Below are 15,001 nucleotides of genomic sequence, written 5' to 3'. Positions count from 1 at the left end.
ATTGTATTTGAAATAGTTATATAAATATTTAAGTATATGATTAACATTAAAAATATATACCACTTATGTTCTAAAATAATAATTTATGTATAGAAAAGTGAAAACAAACACTCGTGCGGTTGCACGGGTCAAAATCTAGTTACCTATTAAAAAGATTTGCTTGTTATTATAAAATACTCTAATTGTATTCATGTTTTAATTCATTATTACTAATATACGCAGAAGTGTGGAAAAATAAAATGTACAATATTTCTTTTGAAGAATGATTAAGGTCAATTTATGAGTCGCAATTAAAATATCGTCTCTGATATATTTTTATATAAAAAGTCGTGATGATTATAAGTTATTTGATGTAACACTGGTTTGACTATTTATTACAAATTCAGAACATATGGTATCTATATATCTATCAGCCGGAATAACGCATTTGAAATGTGGTCTAATATATAATTGATTGGTTGTGTTAATCACAATTCGTGATAGCCATGGCCCATAGGAATGGCTAATTCAGAGCACCATACATGCATGAGCACACGTGCATGCACAGATGTTGATGTGTTTGTTACATATATGTAAGAATATATAGTATGTATGTATTGTATATATGCATATGGAGAGAGAAGTTTGGAGGAAACGAGGAAGGTGAGAGACCTTATCAAAAAGCTTACGCCTGACGATGCAAGTGGATGTTGCAACTTGCAAACTTCTTTGGACTTGGTTTAGGTGGAAGATTAATCCTTTCCTTTTTCTCTATTTGTTTTATTCTTGTTGCCATTTTAATATTATATTCTCATTTAGTACAAAGGTTGTTGCATCGTGCGACTTCGTATATTTATACTTTTAGATTATGATAATCTGAAATGACGACATTGGCGTCATGGTGTGATACCCTACATCAGTTTCACATAATTGTATAGACATGCAGTTATGTTGCATTAATTTCGATAATCGGAATCGATATTTGTAGCTCGGTACTACATTTTTTGACGCAGTGTTAGTCTGTTAAGTTATTGCATGGAACTAAAGAGACTTAAAACTTTGCATATACAAAGAAGAGTATTACTGAAAGTCCAAATAGTTCAATATCTTTCTTTATCCTTCAGAATGTTGAAAAGAAGAAGCTGCCTGAGAAACATCTCTTGAAGATAATAACTACAACAAACTTTACTGACCAATTTGGCTGTATTCACTTACCATTTTGCTCTTTTAAGAGGAGGCATGTTCCTTTTCTAATAATAATTTCAAAATATCAACACCGCTTTTATCATGTAATGTAGCCACTTATCCTTATCCATATTACAAGCATACACACAACATGTGAATAAACACAAATATGTGCGTGTATATGTAGATATATAAATCTTTGTAGTGAATGAATCTACATTTGAAAATAAGAGAAACTTGTTTAAAATTAATGAATTCTCGAATTTAAAATACACAAGATCGTTCTATTCATTTTCTTTTTTCTTTCAAAAAAATATCCTTCTAACAGTAACCATCTTAAGAAATGGATTAAACCAGTATCTTAAGTATGTGTGCGTCAGTTCGTGAATTGGATTTAACCTCGTATAACTCATCCTCTAGATTCCGATAACAACAAATCACCTAATAAATCATTTAACCTGGCAGCAGGTATTTTGAGTTCATGCATATTTATAACAAAATTTAAGAGACAGGCCAAATAGACGTAGAATATCGAACTTAACTAAATGCATAGAGAATACCGATGTACCATTATATTTCACATGAATGATCCATCACAATCCATTTGAGAGATACATTAAAACCCATCAGGCATGACACATTTCAAAGCTCCTTTACGTTGGAAAACTACCAACAGAAGTTACAGAACTAAAGAGAGTCAGTGTAGCAACTTGCAAGTCGTACACTCTCTGTTACAGAGAAGACAGTTTCTCGCAGTATAAATATATACAGTTCAATAGAAATTATAGTCTTATGAGGTTCTCTATATTACAAAAATGTCACTAGAGTCTTTAACACACATGATGGTATAAAAGGCAAATTACAGAATACAAATATACCCAGCTACATTCCATTGTCTCATCTCTCCAGGTCCAAGAACCTCAGATCAACGAACTCATTATCATCCTGTGCATCAAGCTGAAGCGGAGGCAATCCGTAACTAGAGTCAAGGCTTTGCAGCGGATATAGTCCAATTTGCCTCTTCTCGGATTCAGACAAACCACCACCTACACTGCCCGCTAGACATTGGCTCTGGTCCAAGCCTGTAAACATGTCTCCAGTCAAGTCACCTAGAAGCTCATCAACATCAAACATCTCCCAGTGACTCTGATCCAAATCCTCAGGCCAACCGTAATCTGAAACAGATAGCGATGCAGGCTGTTTCTGACAGGTTTCTACTTGCTTCTTTTGTTTCTCTTTCTCCTCCAGAACTTCACTCCAATACTTCTGTTCAAACTCGCTCAACCAATCACTACCAGCATCTACCTTAACGTCCTTCTTTACCTTTTCTTCATGTGTGTAGGCACCATTCTTGGCATCAGCTTCAACGAAGGAATTGGATTCATAATCTGCATCTTCTGTTTTCACATGAACAAGTCCCGGAGCCGTGCACACCTCAGAATGACTCGAACTACTAGTCACATCAGACACAGGAGACCGAGGGAAATTGAGACGAGCCATAGGACCGTACATAACCCTAGCCGCCTCGTCATAAGCACAAGCAGCTTCCTCAGCGGTTGGAAAAGTGCCTAGCCAAAGCCTACTTCCACGGTTAGGCTCTCTAATCTCAGCGACCCACTTGCCCCAAATCCTCTGCCTAACTCCCCTGAAACTACACTGACCATTCTCTGGTCCTCCTTTACCTTTCATGCACCCTTTCTTGGAACCTTTCGCAGGTACTTTCCGCTTCTTGGTGGAAGCTTCTTCTACATTCTCATTGTACTCTTTCCATATCTGAAGCCTCTCAGCCACAGTGGTACCATCACGTCTACTTCTTGACTTCCTTTTCCTCGACGTATCGAGCTGAGTTTTATTAATATCCCCACTATGAAAATAAACTGCCATTTACGTCGCACCAAGTCACCAGACACAAACACAATCTACAAAATAGCGGCAACACTTATGTATCAGAACACAAGTCCAAGTGTTACAAATACCATTAAAACAATATTTGAACACACATAAAAGAATGAATCAGGACAAAACTATATACACAAACAACAATCAGGACAACGATATATACCTATTGGTTGTAGATAACTAAGAATCCGAAGTTGTGGTCCAAATCAAATCTGTTCGTGTATCTAATTCTTCTCGCGTCTTCTCTAATGATATCTCTCTTCTTCTTTTGGTAAGAAAGCTTGTCTCAGAAAATTACAAGTATTATGGTGACGAGAATGATCCAGGATCTATTTATAGCCTTCTCTAGATATTTCCGATTTTTATTAATATTTAGCTGCGCTTGAAAAATAATGACGTGTCATCATTTGATTCGGTCGTTGGGGTTTTGACTGGCTTAGATGTCTTCTCTGACTGACTAGTGTCCGGCATCTTCTCGAACCACTAGGAACGCGCTGTACGGCGAAGTAATATATTCTCTATATTTAAACCTTTTTGTTAAAGATCATGAGGATTTTTGTTTAAAAAATAGTTAAAGTATGACAAGGGACAACAGCTCATGTTGTAATCACTTTTTTTTATAACCGAATATCCTGTCTCCACCGTGGTGGTCCAGACTAGAAACCGAAGCGAACATAGATCCGAAGGTCACCAGATGGCTCACCGCGTAACGGTCTTCGGTCTCGGATGCTGCAACTTATATGTGAATCTGCAGTGGCCAAGACTCGAACCCAGGGCGGACACTCAAGTTGGAGCTCATATACCATTAGACCAAAGCAACTTGGTTATGTTGTAATCACTTTGTATGATTGATCATTCCAGATCTAAAATGTATGCATATTCCTTTCTGAATTATTTTGCAATTTTTAACACTTTTTAGTCGTGTCTCTGTGGCAAAAGACAATGGTTAACTTTTTGTTGTTGTTGTAAATATACGGTTTTCAATTTACGTTGAAGGGAGAATAAGAGCAGCTGTCATTTGGTTTCCTATCAAAAAGTTACTAACATTAAATATTTTATTGGAAATATTAAAATAGTATATTTTACTAAATACTTATTGGGGCTTAGCTTCGACCATATAATATCAGTCATTGCATGTGCGTCGTGTGTCATACCGTGGCCACTTCAGGGACTACGTGTGTTCTAACGCCATTGATGATATCAATCTACGCAATTGCCTACGTAACTACTACAAAAGCCCATATCCCTTAAGGTTAGGACCAATTTATTGTTGGTACACATGAAGCATCTGAGCTAATGCCTCTATTAAAGCCATTAATATTCCAATGGGTGGGTTTTGTTTACCCGAATAAATAGAGATTTTTTAAAATTGTTCAAAATACAAAAGAATCTTCCGTCCTCGTGGACTGAAGCAAACATCAATACATTACTCGGCAGAGAATCAGAAGCCCATTAGTACAAGGCCCAATTTTAAATACCCTGCGTAAATCGAAAACCACAGTACGACGACGTATAGGTGGAGACGCTGCGTATATCCGTCTTTGTTGTTTCGTCGCAGAAGAAGAAGACGAAGACGAAGATGGGGAAGCAGCCGGTGGAACTGAAGGCGGTGGTTTACGCATTGTCACCGTTTCAGCAGAAGATCATGACTGGTCTATGGAAGGATCTGCCTGAGAAGATCCACCACAAGGTCTCCGAGAATTGGATCAGCACTATTCTCCATCTCGCTCCCGTCATCGGAACCTACTCGTACGCCTCCCCCCTCTCTCTCTATATATCAAATGATTGCGATGTTCTTCGAATCTAGGTTTGTGGTTTTGATTGGATATGACACACACAAATGGTTTTAGGGTTATTGATTGATTCATGGTGATTTCTTCAGATAAGGACTATTGAGGAATTAGCTTTGCTTTGTGTATTGTGAATAATTGTAATGTTGATGTTGTTGGTGATATACTATCAATCATTGTTCATTGTGGTTTGGGTTGTAAATGAACGCAGGTATGCTCAACACTACCAAGAGCAAGAGAAGCTAGAGCACAGGTTCTAAGCATGGAGATTTTCTCTGATTATACAAGAATCCAATTCTTCATTTTCCATTAAGAGAGTTTGTTTTTGTCAGCACTCAAATTAGAAGCGGAGAAAAGTTGCTTCCTTGCTGTTTTGTTGGGTTTATGAATAACACCACCCTGAACGTTTGAATGGTCGTACATAGCTGCTCTTTTTGGTTCATTTTTTTTTTAAACTCGGTTTTGCATTTTAGAACAAAACATTCTTTTGTTACACTCTTCAGATTTATCATATGATCGTTTACTAGAAGGTTTCAAAACATGGTAAAACCCATGCACGTTCAATAAGTAAAAGAAACAGCATGATAAAAACTCAGGGACTTGTTACAGTTGAGGATCATGATTCATTTTTTTCAATAGTTCATTATCCAAAAAATGATCCATCCTTGCAGAGATTCAAAATTTTGGCTTAATTTATCTTTGACATTTCATTCAAACCCAATAAATCATAAATCCTAAAACGAGAGTGTAGATTCTAAATCTGGAATAAGGAGAAGAAAAGTCAGGTAGTGTAAGTATCTCAGGTAGTGTAACTTTATTGCAAACATTAAAATTAATTTTGATTCCGTGCACAAAGATATAGTAAACGACTGGCGAAAAACTATGGACGATGATTACAGACACACTAGTATTACAACAACGAGTTCTGTCACAGTTGAATAACTTGGATTGCGTGGTAATAACATTGACAACCGATGATTCTTTTACCACTGAAATGACACCAAAGCTTCTGATTTCAATGCAGCAATAGGATTAAACAAGGGGGAGGGGAGAGATACTAACAAATTTAAAGTCACTAGTCAAATGTCTGGGTAACAAAATATTGAAAAATGTCATCAATCTTTCTTATCATTGGAATCTGAATCACTTGCATCATAACCTGAATGAGAAGAAGAAAACAGAGTAGTACGCAGCAGTGATTTATATTTGGTCAACTTAATTATTTTTATTTTTAATTGTTATCATTTTAGCTTTCAGAATATTTCGAAAATATTTTAAAGAAGACTCATCCATGTAGATACTTTAATTTTTGTGTGTTTAAACATAAAACCTCAAACCTCTTTCAGAATATTTCGGCCTATTTTAAAGAAGACTCTGTTTTCCAAGTGTTGTTTACAAAATTCATTTATATGCTCCTGCGCACAACGTGGTCTTTATATGCTCACGCGCAAAACGTGATCTAGATGTTACGAGTTGGAACTGTTGACCTTTTAATTTTTATTTCACGTTAATAATGATCAATCATTTTACGTATGAATATATACAATATTAAGAACTGAAATATGCGTGATCAGAGTGTAATATATCATGTCACCACATGGATATACAATATCGCACTTATCACGGGACGGCCAGACTATAAAACTGTCAGATTAAACACTACTATATATTTTATTAAATTTATTAATATCTTATTTTCTCATCATTTTCAAAGTCAACTATGGCTATGGGAAGCTTCTGCTTAATTTGAAAAGCTATTTAAGTACTATTTACGTGATAATGGGTGAGATAAATTAATTAGAAAAACTTTAAACCCAGTTTACAGAATGGCTATTTGCGTACGATTAACGTGATGTTTGAGATAAATTCATTAGAAAGTCATTGTTAGAACGCAGTTACGTACTATTTGATGGAAATTTACGTACTACTCACGTGATGTTGGCTTATAAATAAAATTATGATTTCATCTTCTGTATCACTATTTGATTTTCCTCGTGGGAAAGCATCTTGATCAGATCTAGACGTATTAGCCAGATAGGCAGACACCCAGTGAAAAGATAAGTGATGTTCAATTATTTGAGTTCAGTCTAATTTTCGACCTAACAAGAGCAACGGAATCAAGCTTTGTAGGATTTGAATCCACAACAAAATTAGTGAATTAGTTGTTTTATTATATAGTTTTCGTTCATAATCATTTTTGTACAAAACGTTATGATGCCTCACCCCGCCCACAGTTAATGGGCAATCCACGTTCGCTCACTCGGCATGTAGGTCCCATCCTGTCTGACGATGATGCGTTAAATTTTCTAAAGTCCGAAAGTCTTGTTTACTGACCTTTTTCCGTGCTTTGGCCTCACTCACACGGTATCGCAAATCACTTCCCGATAGGTCACTCATCCTTTTCACTACTCCAGCTCAAACACGCTTAACTCTGGAGTTCTAAACGGATGTGTGACGGAAAAAGTAAGTCAACTTTGGTGACATAGGTAACCAAATCAATTCTCTTAAACCTTTCCATATATCACAACTCGAGATGTTACAATTAACCCCCTCTCAAAAAACGCAACGTCCTCGTTGCGCCCCATGACAGGTCTCAAGACGCCTCTCGGATCAGAACCGAGATGGCTAACCAGCTCTGATACCACTTATAACACCCCACCCCGTCCACAACTAATGGGCCACCCACACCCGCTCACTCGGCCCGTAGACCCCATCCCGTCTGACGGTGGTACGTTAAATTTTCCATAGTCCAAAAGTCTTGTTTACTGTTTATGTAATCACCACTCCGCCTTTCCCCGTGCTGTGGCCTCACTCACACGGTATCGGAAATCAGTTCTCGATAGGTCATCCATCATTTTCACTACTCTAGTCCAAGCACGTGTAACTCTGGAGTTCTAAACGGATGTGTGACGGAAAGGTAAGTCAACTTTAGTGACATAAATAATCAAATCAATTCTCTTAAGCTTTTCCATATATCACAATTCAGGATGTTACAAAAGTTTCACTTAAATTTATAGTTATCTAATCCAATAAATAAAAACTGATTTTATTACTAAAAATATAAAGATTCTCAAATCGTTTTTAAGCAAATTCCTTAGCAAAAGTTAAAGATTAATGATTTGGGTAACAAAAAAAATCAGAGATTAAAACATTTGACCAATAAATTTTAAAAATTTTGGCTGGTAAAAATATATAGTTGAATAGTTATTGGCAACTTAGTGATAAAAAAAAGAATAGTTTTTTTTTAAAGCAAAAACAAAAGAATAGTTATTGGCAACTTTTTTTCGTTTTCCAACACTCTTTCATTTTAGAACACCCTACGTCTCTATATAAACATCGACTTCGTTATGCATTGTTCCTCAAGCACCAAATCAACTATAAGTCGTCTATCCGAGTCCTTATTCACTAAAACATGGATTCAAATAAGCTTATTGCCTTTTTGGTTATCGTCGTTACACTATTACTGCATGGTAATAACTATACCGTCGTCGAAGCACAACTCAGCCAAGGTTTCTACTCATCATCTTGCCCTCTTCTTCTCCCCATCGTTCGAACTGCTGTTACTTCTGCCGTTGCATTCGATCCTAGAATGGGTGCATCTCTCCTTCGTCTGTTCTACCTCGACTGCTTCGTCAACGTAAGTTTGTTTTTTACCTTTTCTCTTTAATTATGTTCCTTGCATCCGAAGAAATATTGCATGATTTTTTTTTTTGGTTCTTTCCTGCTAATCATAGTCTTAACTCACACATATATATAGGGATGCGACGCTTCGATTCTACTAGATGACACATCAAGCTTCACGGGAGAACAAAACGCTGCCTCAAACCACAATTCTGCTCGAGGGTTTAATGTCATCGACAACATCAAATCAGCGGTTGAGAGAGTATGCCCTGGGGTCGTGTCTTGTGCTGATATCTTAGCCATCGCAGCTAGAGACTCGGTCGTAACCGTAGCTCCCTTTATCATCTCCTAGTCTGGTTTCACAAATTTCAAAACCGAACCGATCTAAAAATATTCGTCTAAAAATATATATATTTTACGTCTTAATTAATGTTTTATGTTGAAGCTTGGAGGGCCTCGTTGGCGGTTGAATTTAGGAAGAAGAGATGCAAGAACGGCGAGTCAAGCGGCAGCGAATAGTAGCATTCCAGCGCCGACTTCGAGTCTGAGCCAGCTTATTACTAGTTTCGCCAACCTTGGATTCACCGCTAGAGAGATGGTTGCTCTCTCCGGTCCGTTTCATTTCTCTCTTTATAAACCCATCTTTTTATTATATATGCAACTATTTGTTCACAGCTTAAGGTTGATTCTTGATTATAATTTTTAAAATATTTATTACTAATAATAGGAGAATTCCTTCCTAATCTATATTTTTAATTTAATATTGCTTCAAGACTAGAAAAAGAGAAATAATCAAGAGTACTTCGACAAAAAAAAAAATTGATTCTTTGTCGACTCTTTTTGTTTCTTCTTAATTTGTGTGCTTTTTTGAAAAAAAAGTTCAACACATTTTTCTTAACGCACCATCGACATTTTATCTTTATTTGCGAAAATGTAATTAGATGAATTATTAATAGGCAGTACGGAAAAAACAATTTAGTGATATTTAATTAACAAATAATTAAGTTCAATTATTTAACAAATTTTTTTGTTTCTTCAGGCGCGCACACGATCGGGCAAGCCCAGTGCAGAAACTTTCGAACGAGGATCTACCAAGAAACGAACATTGACCCCACTTTCGCCGCCACACGCCAGCAAAACTGCCCGATAACCTCCGGCTCCGGCGACGGAAATCTAGCTCTACTGGACTCACTTACGCCGTTTGTTTTCGACAACAGTTACTTCAGGAACCTCATGAGCCAGAGAGGTCTCCTCCATTTCGACCAAGTGCTTTTCAACGGTGGCTCCACCGACTCCATCGTCCGTGAGTACAGCCAAAATGCGAGGGTTTTTCGCAACGATTTCGCGGCGGCGATGCTCAAGATGAGTCAAATTAGCCCCTTGACTGGTAGTGATGGTGAGATCCGGATGAGCTGCGGGAGGACCAACTGATTCAAACCTACTCTCCAGTCATGTTGTTTGCTTTAATAAAAGTCTAATAAAACGAGCCATGAGTTTGTTATTTATGAAGTTTTTTTTTTTGAAAACTATATTTTATGGTGTTTTTCTATCCACATGATATGCCAGAGCCCAGAGCAATTCTTTATATGGATGGATTAAGGATTCACTACAAGAAAACACGCCGAATTCCGACGGAGGTTCCGACGGACTACAATGTCGTCGGACGTTTGTGACGGATTTCTGACCAATTTCCGACGAAAACAAAAAATTTGAAGTCGTCGGAATTCCGTCGGCCATTTCCGACGAATTTCCGAAGAAAAATGGTTCGTCGGAATATTCCGACGACTTTTTGACGACATTCCGATAAAACATATAACCGTTGTAGTCGTCGGAAATTCGTCGGAATATACCGACGAACTTCCGAGGACATTCCGATTAACAGATATAACTGTTACCATCGTCGGTATTCCGTCGGAACTTTCCGACGAATTTCCGACGAACCATGTTTCCGTCGGAAATTCCTCGCAAAATACCGACGACATAGCGACGACAAAGGGTTCCATTGAAGTTTGGAAATTTCCTCGGTAATTCGTCGGAATATACCGACGAATTACCGAGGACATGTTTTTCTAAAAAATTTCAAACATAAAAATCAATAAATTTAGATGCCAAAACAATGAAAATAACACATAATAAGTGTTTAATATAGTATTAGATCACAACCGTTCAAATATAACAACTCATTAAAATATTTATGTATGCATATCATTGTTTTCATAACATCTCATCTTAACACTCATATACTTATACAATCATATTCATCTAATCTTACACTACAAAAAATGTTGTTGTGTAAAATCGTGTTATAAAAACATTTTTATTGTTAAATCTTTATGCAAATACTATATATATATATTATCAAAGATTTGGATTTTGCATTTAGAAACTTGTAATCAACCCCTAAACACTAAGTCGTCGGAATTCGGTCAGAAAAGGTCGTCAGTATTCCGTCAGAATATACTGACGGACACCAATTCCGTCGGAATATACTGACGGACACCAATTCCGTCGGAATTTCAATTTACCCGGGAAAGCCAAACCGCGTGAAAATTTTTCCGAACCGCCAATCGGTATATATTTAATTATCCCGACGGAATACTGACGAACCTGTGTCCGTCGGAAACGTTAAATATAATTACTCTTCTTCTTCCTTCTTCGTTATTTCCGCCTCCGCCTCTCTCTCAATCCTCTCCGCGATTTCTCTCCCTTTCACGGCGATTCCGACCATTCTCGAGCTCCTATCACCTGCGAACCCTCTTCTCACCCTCATATCTCTTCCCCAAACCCCAAATCATGTAAGAATCATCCCAACCTTGTTTTATCTCATTTTTTTAGGGTTTTGGAAGTTAGATCTCGGATTTTAGGTTGTTTGATTGAAAATTTTAGGATTGAATGGATAGTTTAGGATATATAAGTTAGGATTGTTGTTTGGATTGTTGTTTTAGTTTTTCTTGGAATTATTTTGTGTTTTTGTCAAAATTCAAGACGTTTTACTATTTTTAAAACATTTTTTGATTTTTAAAAACGTTTTTCAAGTTTCCAGTAATAATCTATGTATAATAAAATGTTTTTTAAAAATTTTAAAAATATTTAACAACATTTTTCTATATTTATAAAAAATTTATAATTTTGTTTACATATATATATATATATATGTATATATAAATCATGTATAATAAAAAAATTTAAATTTTTTATAATTTTTTATAAGTTTCCAGTAATAAACTATGTATAATAAAAGGTTTAATAGTTTTTTTTTAAAACGTTTATAAAACCTTTTGTAAATATATAAATGAAAACATTAAAAATAGAAATGATTTGAAAAGATTTTTGATGTATTAATTTTTTTTTAGGTCCGAGGATGTACCCCGCCCCGCAGCCCGTCTTCGACGTAGTTCGGTGAGCAGTTCCCGTGCATCGGGATCGTCTCACGAACAAAGCTCGGTTCCCGCATATATTCCCGCTACAGAAGAAGGTCAACGCCGAGATAATGCAGAAGCTAGATCGTTTGATGTCTTCGAGTTCTTAGTTTTTTTCTGCTTTTTAAAACTTTCTGAATGTTTTTTTCTATTTCGGTTTGTATGAATTTTTAACTTTCTGAATGTTTTTTTTCTATTTCGGTTTGTATGAATTTAAATTCTATAATATTATTAGTTTTAAATTTCAGATCTTATTTATTTATTAATTAATTTTTAATATAAAAAAAATATATAAAAATGCAAAATTAATTCGTATTTAAAATTGATATATTCCGACGAATTGAGGGCGTCGGACTATACCGACGAACGAAGTCCTCGGAAAATACCGACGGAGAAGGTTCCTCGGAAAATTCCGACGAACAATAGTCCGTCGGTATTTTCCAAGGACTCGGTTCGTCGATATAGTCCGAGGAACGTGCTCCGTCGGTATATAGTTTTTCCGATGAACTCTGGTCTCGTGTGTCCGCATCGGAATATCGTCGGAAGTTCGTCAGAATGACGTTTCTCCGTATTCGTCAGAAAGTCGTTGGAAGGTCTGACGAAATTCCGACGAATCCTTTTTTTCCGACGAAATTATACCGACGGACTGGTTCGTCAGAAATTCGTCAGAATCGGTCTATTCCGAAAATTCTGACGATTTCGACCATCAGAATCCCCCTGTTTTCTTGTAGTGATTATACAATCGATATAAACAAATATTGAAGCAACGCTGTATATATAATTTGATATAGGCCCAATTATTCAAAATCCCATAAACGTGGAGCTCATCTAAAATCGTTGAAGGAAATGATGATGATGCATGAGTCTGTGATAAGTGATAACAATCGCTGACTCCAGCACGTCAAAAAATACATGCACATGGTATGTCGTAACCTTTTGTAAATAAAATAAAGTAATGAGGGTTTATAGCAATGGGCTCCACATAACACGAAAGTTCCATTTTAAATGTCCCGAACCACACTATTCCGTCCACTAATTCTAGCTAGAACTCGCACCTCAAGATCATTTTTTTTGGAACTCAATTTGATTCAGTTTAGTTCAGTATCTACAAATGTTGATTACGGATTTAAACACCAATTACTAAAACTAATATTGAGATTTTATAGCTTGTAAGTATCTTGCATTCATATCTGCTCATTTATGTGATAAGTTTGTCTATAAACTGCAAATTCTATTTCAAAACCTGTTAAGATCATTAACTAGAAACACGCAGTGTAGAAAATCCAACATCTGACAAGTCTACAAACTGTAAAACAAAACGAGCTAAAAGAGATAAGAGATATTGCTAGGGACATGATATTTCAGATGTGTAAACCCTCTTCACAGCCTCCTTTTGAGATGATCACATCTTGGAACACAAAGGGCATATCAAAGAATTTTCAGTTTCACTTTCCACCTTCATTCACAAACCCTTCTTTGCGGCCTTCAAAGCCAGGACGAAGAAGCTTCTTCTCCCTCTTTGCGATCTTCCTCAGCTTGTTCTGTTCAATCCTCTCCGCAATGTTCCCTGATCTCTTCTGCTGCTTCTCCACTCTAACCTTCTGTTGCCCTTCAACTCTCTCCTTCCACTTCTCCGCGTTCTTCTCGTGCCTCTTCTTCTCCTTGTGGATGCTCTGCTTCAGGAGCTTTGGGTCGTCATGAACCTTGATACCAGCTGCTCTGCTTGTAGCCGCCTGCCACGAGTGCTTCTTTGCAATCACTTCGCCCTTTTCTGGATCCTTCTTTGCTGCCTCTAACTTCAAAGCTCTTTCAAGCTCTCTCGACTTGGAAACCCTCCGTTTCTTTTTATCCTTTCCGTGCTCCTCGTCGTCATCGATCTTGACGTAACCGTACGTAAGATCCTTAGCAGCCTCTTCCACATCCAGCTTACCCTTCCCTTTATCTTCTGCCTTACTCTCATCCACAGAACTTGACTCCCTCTTTCTCTTATTAGGCACAATCTTCTTCCTCTTTTCGTGGCTTCTTGGTCTATCTGAACCTCCACGACCACCTTTAAGCTCATCAATCTTACGGTGTAGACGCTGCCTCAGCTCCTCGTAAGTAACAGAATCAGTCCTACGCTTCTTCTTATGATCAGTTTCCTCCTCCTCACTGTCATCATCATCATCATCTGCAACCACATGACTCAACTTCTTCTCCTTCTCTATCTTCTGTTTCAGCAAATCAAGAGTCGTCAAGCCAGACTTCTCAGGATCCAACCGATCCCTCCTCGCTTTCTTCAGATTCTCCGTAGTTTTCCTCTTGGCTCTAGCCTTCTGAGCCTTGCTAAGACCTGGAAACCACTTCTTCTCCGTCTCATCAGGTAAGTAGAATCTCGCAGGGATGAGCTCTATCAACTTATCGAAAAACTCAGCATGCTGATGAGCAGCCACACAATTAACATCCGATTCAGAATCAACTTTCTCTTTCTTCTTAGCCATCTAATAACAATTTGCCAAAACCAAATCACAATCAACAAAAAAAAAATCACAGATAATAAACTAAAGAGTCATACTCAAGTTCACAAGCTAATCAAGACTTACATCAGTACCACGAGATTTAGTCATTCCTCTCTAACCTCAAGAACAAGCTGCAGCAAAATAAAACTATTAATCATTGTGAAAGAATCAATCAAGCGTAGCTATAGCTAAGCTAGTAAAGATACATCATCATCATCATCATCATCATCATCACTATCATCAAACGAACCCCTAAATCCGAATTGATAGTATAAGTTTCATAAAACTCCTCGTCTTAAGTTCTAAACGATTCAATTGAACAACAAGAACAAATCCAAATGGAAAAGGATCCGAGTTTACGGAAGAAAACAAAGGAAAAACTCACCGGTAGCGACGATGGCGAAGCAACGGCGATTGAGAAGAAGAAGAAGAAGAAGAAGAAGAAGAAGATTAGGGTTCGAATGGTTTTGTTATTTTCTCGATTTGAATAAGGGTGTTTATGTAAATGCGGTATCGTTCAGCGTTCTTAACAACGGTTCGGTTTAAGAGGATTGAAATTAAACTAAACCGGAGATCGAATCGAACCGGGAGGAAACTAACTAACTTAGCT

At 37.1% G+C, this 15,001-nt stretch overlaps 4 protein-coding genes across 5 annotated transcripts; 2 read left to right on the top strand and 2 right to left on the bottom strand.

Annotated features, from left to right (window-relative positions):
- Positions 1-1,797: 1,797 nt before the first annotated feature.
- Positions 1,798-4,431, bottom strand: LOC106427943 (dehydration-responsive element-binding protein 2A-like). Its single transcript, XM_048768512.1, has 2 exons — positions 3,227-4,431; positions 1,798-3,083 (listed from the first exon to the last, which is right to left on the bottom strand). The coding sequence occupies exon 2, from the start codon at positions 3,046-3,048 to the stop codon at positions 2,062-2,064; it is 987 nt and encodes a 328-aa protein (XP_048624469.1). The 5' UTR covers positions 3,049-3,083; positions 3,227-4,431; the 3' UTR covers positions 1,798-2,061.
- A 124-nt stretch (positions 4,432-4,555) lies between these two features.
- Positions 4,556-5,382, top strand: LOC106427980 (cytochrome b-c1 complex subunit 8-2, mitochondrial-like). Its single transcript, XM_013868709.3, has 2 exons — positions 4,556-4,812; positions 5,065-5,382. The coding sequence occupies exons 1-2, from the start codon at positions 4,643-4,645 to the stop codon at positions 5,111-5,113; spliced, it is 219 nt and encodes a 72-aa protein (XP_013724163.2). The 5' UTR covers positions 4,556-4,642; the 3' UTR covers positions 5,114-5,382.
- Positions 5,383-6,973: 1,591 nt separating this feature from the next.
- Positions 6,974-9,977, top strand: LOC106442978 (peroxidase 52-like). The gene is made up of 4 exons (XM_013884599.3): positions 6,974-8,490; positions 8,611-8,802; positions 8,920-9,085; positions 9,514-9,977. The coding sequence occupies exons 1-4, from the start codon at positions 8,266-8,268 to the stop codon at positions 9,903-9,905; spliced, it is 975 nt and encodes a 324-aa protein (XP_013740053.1). The 5' UTR covers positions 6,974-8,265; the 3' UTR covers positions 9,906-9,977.
- Positions 9,978-13,103: 3,126 nt separating this feature from the next.
- On the bottom strand, positions 13,104-14,903 carry LOC106428021 (ribosomal RNA-processing protein 14). Of its 2 annotated transcripts, XM_013868760.3 has the most exons (3): positions 14,777-14,903; positions 14,476-14,522; positions 13,104-14,373 (listed from the first exon to the last, which is right to left on the bottom strand). In XM_013868760.3, exons 2-3 carry the CDS (start codon positions 14,497-14,499, stop codon positions 13,339-13,341), a joined length of 1,059 nt encoding a protein of 352 aa, XP_013724214.1. In that variant the 5' UTR covers positions 14,500-14,522; positions 14,777-14,903; the 3' UTR covers positions 13,104-13,338. The 2 variants fall into 2 exon arrangements, with proteins under 2 accessions (XP_013724214.1, XP_022566283.1); XM_022710562.2 differs by lacking the exon at positions 14,476-14,522 and having other exon boundaries at positions 14,777-14,860.
- Positions 14,904-15,001: the final 98 nt, after the last annotated feature.

Source organism: Brassica napus, chromosome A3 (assembly GCF_020379485.1).
Source record: "Brassica napus cultivar Da-Ae chromosome A3, Da-Ae, whole genome shotgun sequence".
Lineage (NCBI taxonomy): Eukaryota > Viridiplantae > Streptophyta > Magnoliopsida > Brassicales > Brassicaceae > Brassica > Brassica napus.
Note: the sequence above shows the minus strand (reverse complement) of the source record. Positions and strands in the feature narration are given on the sequence as shown.